Source organism: Callorhinchus milii, unplaced genomic scaffold (genome assembly GCF_018977255.1).
Source record: "Callorhinchus milii isolate IMCB2004 unplaced genomic scaffold, IMCB_Cmil_1.0 Scaffold9, whole genome shotgun sequence".
Taxonomy (NCBI): Eukaryota; Metazoa; Chordata; class Chondrichthyes; order Chimaeriformes; family Callorhinchidae; genus Callorhinchus; species Callorhinchus milii.
The window spans coordinates 17,808,198-17,814,142 of record NW_024704750.1 but is presented as its reverse complement, the minus strand read 5'-3'; the positions used below and the strand labels follow the sequence as shown (position 1 = coordinate 17,814,142).

Genomic DNA, 5,945 nt, shown 5'->3' with positions numbered 1-5,945 from the left:
GCTATTGCTACACAACTGATTTTTGGTGAAGTTGAAGGCAGATTCTGATTAAATAATCAGGCGTTTAAAACCCTGGATACTTCCTTTTCCCTCTCGTATAACTATGATGCATTTGAATTAAGTGAGAGCAAAAAAAAATGAACGAGAACACATTTGCCCATACTTTAATGGCAAAAAATTATTAAAAGGCATTTTTAAATTTTGGTTTCACAAAATCAGATTCTTTATGAGTACAGAATTTCTTTGCCCTGGAGCAGCCCATATTTGCAAAACCCCCAAAATGCAACTTTTCCCATAAAAGTATAGAGACTTTATATTTTATTACACCCTTAGAATACATCATTCATTTTGAATGAGCAAAAATAATGACAGCTACTGATGGTTCAAAATGAATGGCCAAAACTCCTGAATTGTCTTCTGATGGCATCTGTTTCTAAAAGTCAATGTAAACCTCAAAGTGAACCGTATTTAATTCCCATGGATACAATTCTAGCCCTTTTATAGAACCCAAGAGGTTAGAACAATACATTTGCTTTTCTCAAAACTTTGATTTCCATTAAAAAAATAATAGGAAATGCTGAAAAGGATGGTCATGAGTCATGGCCTGGATTTTATACTGAAGGACTGACTGAAAGACCACGGATGGGAGAAAAATCAACTCGGAATTTCCATTGAGCATAATGAACACTGCTAAAATGATGGGGAAGGAATCACATTCATTTGGGTAACTTGTTCTATAAACGTGTGAAAATCCTCTAAAGTATATCTGTCTGATGCATAAAGGACTGAAACTATTGCTTTGTTTGGGATGTTACTGTACACACTAGAATGAAACAGTGTGAGAATCCCATTCTTAGAACTGATGTAAAAAAAAAATTCAATGTGACTACGGAACTAAGGAGTAAGTTAGTCAATGGATTTTGGTGGGACTTTGTCAGGTCCATACTCGGCTGTATTGTCGTGTATATTGAGGTCTTCTGCCCCGGAGACGGTGGATACCTGATCAACCTTATGCAGGTTTTTCATGATGTTGAAATTTGTTCTGGCTGTTTCCACAAAGTTGTTCTCCAGCAGCCAGCCCTCTGACTCACACTCAGGGTCACCCTGAAGGTGCACGTTTTCCATTGCAGTCTGCAGGTATCTGACACCAATAAGAACAGAAAGCTACAACAAAGCAAAAAGGTAAGTTAGCTCAGATTCTCTTTCTAATTCATGCAGATCTTGTGTTTCTCACCAAACACATCTTAAACTCTAAAATCTGGATTCATCATTCCTAAGGTAATACTTTAACGGGTAGTCCTGTAGCATATTGGTTAGAGCACTCGCCTCATAAGCGAAAGAACTTGGGTTCAATTTCCGGGCAGGGCAAAACCTTAGGCAAATTTCGTTACTCCTCATTTACCTAGCAATAAGTTGGAACCTGGTTGTTAGCCAATTGGCAGATCTGTTTCGGCAGGGTAATAATCCCTCCAAAAAATAAATACATTTAAGTCACTCAATCCATGACTGTTCATGGGACACTGCTGTGCGCAATTGGCTGCTACCCACAAAATGTACAGTCAATTCACTTTACAGTATATTCCATGAAGCACTTTGAGATGTCTCAACGACATGATAATGGGCTATCCAAATGCAAGTATTATTATTATTATTATGAGTTATCTGCAATTCCAGCTGATCACAAAGCAGAATCTTTTTCCTAGTACGCGATATAAAATTAAATGCCACCAAAACACAGTAAATTATTTTTAAAAAATTGCTCAAGTGTCCACGAACCATAAAAAANGTACAGTATTTTGGAGCTAAAAACAAGGCAAATTTATTTTCCGAAGCCCTTTTCGCCAGTCTCCCCAACTCCAACACTAATAAAATCCAACTAATTCAAAACTCCGCCACCCGTATCCTCACCTGGGTGGGACAGATTAAACGAGATCTTAAATCTGTATATGAATTGTGCTCTATCTGACTTGTGACCACTTGGTACTAATACATGGAATCAAAAGTAAATAAAAGATCCCATAACAGATATTGTCCATATTAATGGACACATTCAGTAGAGGAAATCCTTTCGATAAACCAAAAGGACACATCTGAAATTTCTCCCATAAGTTGTTGCTCAACCAAAACATTGATGCCTTCAGGTTCTCTTTTAATAAAATGCCCATCAGGAACTCAGTCCACACAGGTCATAGGTTTTCTTTTACCATTAAGGACCATGAAGAACGAAGAGAAACTCTCCAGGTAAATCACTCCAATTGAATCTAAAACATCTTGCACAGGCCATTTATAGAGCAGTATAGGCAGAGACTTTAGAGATTTACCTTCTCTCCTGGGTAAGGAAAAAGACAAGAAACCTAAAAGATTGGTGGAGGTGGGGGAGGAAGGGAAATAGTAATTCCAATTTTATATAAAATGTAGGACTCTACTGAGTTGGTTTGTGTGTATTTAATTTACCTCAAAGAGCCAGATGATGAGGGCCATGAGTCCTATTGATTGCATGATCTCAGTGTAGTATTCCAGCAGTGCTTGCCTGCAGCCTTTCATCCATAGGTTCAGCTCTTCGTTCTGGTAATCATAGTTGTAATAGGCCGAGCTATCAGTCAGATTATACTGTATACAAGCCCGGGGCGAGTTGGGATTGCAGCAGCTGAAGGGGACACCATCCACGAGGAACTTCCCATCTATGTTGCTCTTTAAACGGCTGCAACAAGAGAAGAGCTGACATTGTAAACACTTAACACTGTGTTAGGCACCCACTGAGGTACCTGTGCTTTCATCTCCACCAAGACCTCAATTTTAATATTTGACATCCAGGAGATGATTTAAACCACACAGAAATAAATCTAGCCAGTCTCCAATACTGACCTGTCCGCTCCTTCTGCTCAGCGGACTCCAGCTGGCTCCATGTGCCCTGCCCCACCATTATTGGTCAGGGCTTCAGTCTTTATGCCCCTACCCTTTGCAACTTCATTGGCATTTCCTCCTCCCTTGCTTCCTTCAAGGCCATTCTCAATATCCTTTTCGACTGCGTCTTCAGTCACCCTCCTACCCCTGCCCCCCCACCCCTCCCATTCGAAACCCCCAGTTCAGGTCCAAATCCTTGATCGCTGTCATTTCCTCTTCACCCCAGGGTTTCTTATTAAGGGGGCAGAAGATTAAGAGCAACATTCAGTGGTATAACTATCTGTAATTGATGACAAAAATGCTGGGACATAATTAAATAATCTTTTTAAAAACACTTTAATTACTTTGAACTCGCTCTAGGCTGACCCTCCAATGCAATGCTGAGGGAAAGTAAAACATTAAATGCTGTTCAAAGATGCAATCTTCTTTTCAGATCCTGAGCAAATTATATGATTGCGATCCTGAAACAGATCAACTATTAGCTGTAGTTGAGTTGACACAAGGCTATTAAAGACAGAATGAGAGTCTGCTGGGGCACAGAGAGCAGGTAATATTTGTCAAGAAGCATTGGTTTTCATACATCTTTAATGTATTTTACTTTACGGGTAAATTAATGAAAATAGTTGTTTATACTGTCAGATTATTTATTTTAGCCTCCTTGGTGGGTCCGTGAGTTCATCCATTAAGAAGCTCAACTATATATACAAAGCAGAAAAAGCTTGGGTTCCATTCACAGTTTGTGCTGTGTTATCTGATCTTAGATGGGGTGGTATTTAGGTGCTACAATTGGCCTCAGTGCCTAAGGTTATATAATTCTGCTCTTTATCACCATCCATTAAGTGTAGGTAGATGCCAAATAAGAGCAGGATTGGTGCCAACACACACTATCTGGCTCAGTTGAGCAAGATCCCAGAGAGGGGGCCTGTGGTGCTACACCCCAATAAAATAAAAAATAGACAAACACCTTCGAATTATACGAACAAGAGAACTACACTGACAGATAAGAGCAAACAAGGCCATTTAGCCCAAGAAGGCTGCTGGGAATGATCTGTGGGAAAAGCAGGCTTGATCGCCCAATAACATCTTTTTTCATCAGATCAGATGGGCCAAAGGGCCTTCCTCATGCAAACTAATCACTCTTGTGAAGTTTCATAAATTCTTAAGTCTCAATGTAGCACATTCAACAATAAGACAGGGGTCAACAGAATAATTTAATCACTTCAATGGAGATAGAAGGTTACAGAGTCAAACTTTGCACCTCTTCAGAAAAAGGGCAAGAAATCTCAAGTCGACACTTGCCTAAGCTTCTAACCTCAAGATTAGCATGGGGCAGAGACCTCTGAGCATTGTTTGTCTCCTGATAAGGTTTAGAGGAAGAGAATTCATTGAACATTTCACTCCTAGAATGTACAACTATCACTGTATATTTCATATCTATTCAACAATAGAGCAATAATAACTTAATGCAGTGCCTTATGTTGAAATATCTCACTTGACATTGAGTCATTTTGAAGTATAATAACTTATTATTTAGGCAAATGATGCAACTAATCCTCATCAGCAAGGTCCCACCAACAGCAACAAGACGAATAGTCGATCTAGGCATATTTTTGTTAATTTGGATGAGGGAAGAAAATTTGCCGGGACACAACAGGAGAACTATTCTCCTTTTTGAAATTGCTCTGTAAGACTATCAAACATCTAGCTGCACCACAAGCAGATTGGATCGCGGTTTAACAACAAGAGCAACACCAACTTGCATTTATATAGCGCCTCTCAAGCAGGGTAGCGTCCCAGAGCTCTTGATAGTGGCGGAGCACAACACTGAGCCAAGGGGAGGTGATTGTTGGCACGGTCGAAGAGGAAGGTCTTCAGGTGCGAACTGAAGATGGGAAAGAAAGGGGCAAGTCGGAGCGAGAGGAAGAGTGTTCCAGAGTTTCGGGACAATTCCAACAAACAATCCCACAGTACTTTCTAGAGTGCTGCCTGAGAGATTATCAACTTAAATCCCAGGGTGGGACTTGACCTCACAACCTACTGACAAAACAAACTGACCCAGAGGCAAGAGTGTTAGCAAAAGCCATTCAACACATAAACTCGGTTTGCATATTCACAACAAACTCTGATTTGACCGGTCAGAAAAGAACAAAAAAAAATCAATTATTATTTTTCCAAAAAAAAAACACCCAAAGCTTTTTAGGTTGAAGCTCGATGTGCACCCTTAACTCCCAAATATTTGTTACTACATTTCCACTAGAGGGTAATAATAGCTTCAATTTTTTAAAAAATAATGATTTGCTCACTCAATCCACGATGGTTTGTGGGACACTGCTGTGCGCAATTGACTGCCGGGTTTTGCCCTCAAAATATAGTCAATTCACTTTACAGTAAATTCTGAGAAACGTCTTGAAGGCATGATAAAGCGCTATATCAAATGCAAGGATTATTATTATTACTTACTCTTGGACATCTTTGGATCTCATATCCAAATAACGGTTGCTAATCCACTGGATCTCAAACCAATCCCTGAAGCCTTTGTTCCCACAGCAATGGAAGTCGATCTGCAGCTGGTCGACCGTCCTCTTTAGGAAACATCTCCCCGGAGTGTCCGTATCCTTGTAAAACTTCATGGCTTCCCTCAGCCCCACATAGAGAGACTCTTCCAGCTCATTTCTCATCGTGTAACACATCAGAGCTCCCACCAGGATGCAGAACGTGAAAAAGAAAGTGCAGATGATGTACGGGAGCATCACCATCTTCCAACGAGAGAACTTGTTGGTGTCCGAGCAATCGTAACAGATTTTCCCTCCGAGGAAGTTGATGCCGCATGCGATGGTGCCCACCACTATCAACATGTGGGGGACCGAGTCAACCTCTCGATTGGCCATCACCTCGCTGCGCTTTCGGATCTCAATTTTCAGAAAGAGTCCCATGCTGAACAAAATGACACCGGTGATGACGGAGACCCAGTTTAGGATCCACAGCACCTGAGCCAGTCTGTCCCTCTTGTCTTTGGTGAATTTCACTCTCAGAATCGCCAT

General features: G+C 40.6%; 1 protein-coding gene across 1 annotated transcript; it reads right to left on the bottom strand.

Annotated features, from left to right (window-relative positions):
* Positions 1 to 906: 906 nt before the first annotated feature.
* Positions 907 to 5,945, bottom strand: LOC103178470 (photoreceptor outer segment membrane glycoprotein 2-like). Its single transcript, XM_007893232.2, has 3 exons — positions 5,365 to 5,945; positions 2,455 to 2,701; positions 907 to 1,164 (listed from the first exon to the last, which is right to left on the bottom strand). Exons 1-3 carry the CDS (start codon positions 5,943 to 5,945, stop codon positions 907 to 909), a joined length of 1,086 nt encoding a protein of 361 aa, XP_007891423.1.

Coding starts and splice junctions, on each gene's coding strand:
- LOC103178470 (XM_007893232.2), bottom strand. CDS start 5,945: ATGGCGATTCTGAGAGTGAAATTCACCAAAGACAAGAGGGACAGACTG. Junction 2,702..5,364: donor AGATCCAAAGATGTCCAAGA/GTAAGTAATAAT, acceptor CTCTTGTTGCAG/CCGTTTAAAGAGCAACATAG. Junction 1,165..2,454: donor TCATCATCTGGCTCTTTGAG/GTAAATTAAATA, acceptor GCTTTGTTGTAG/CTTTCTGTTCTTATTGGTGT.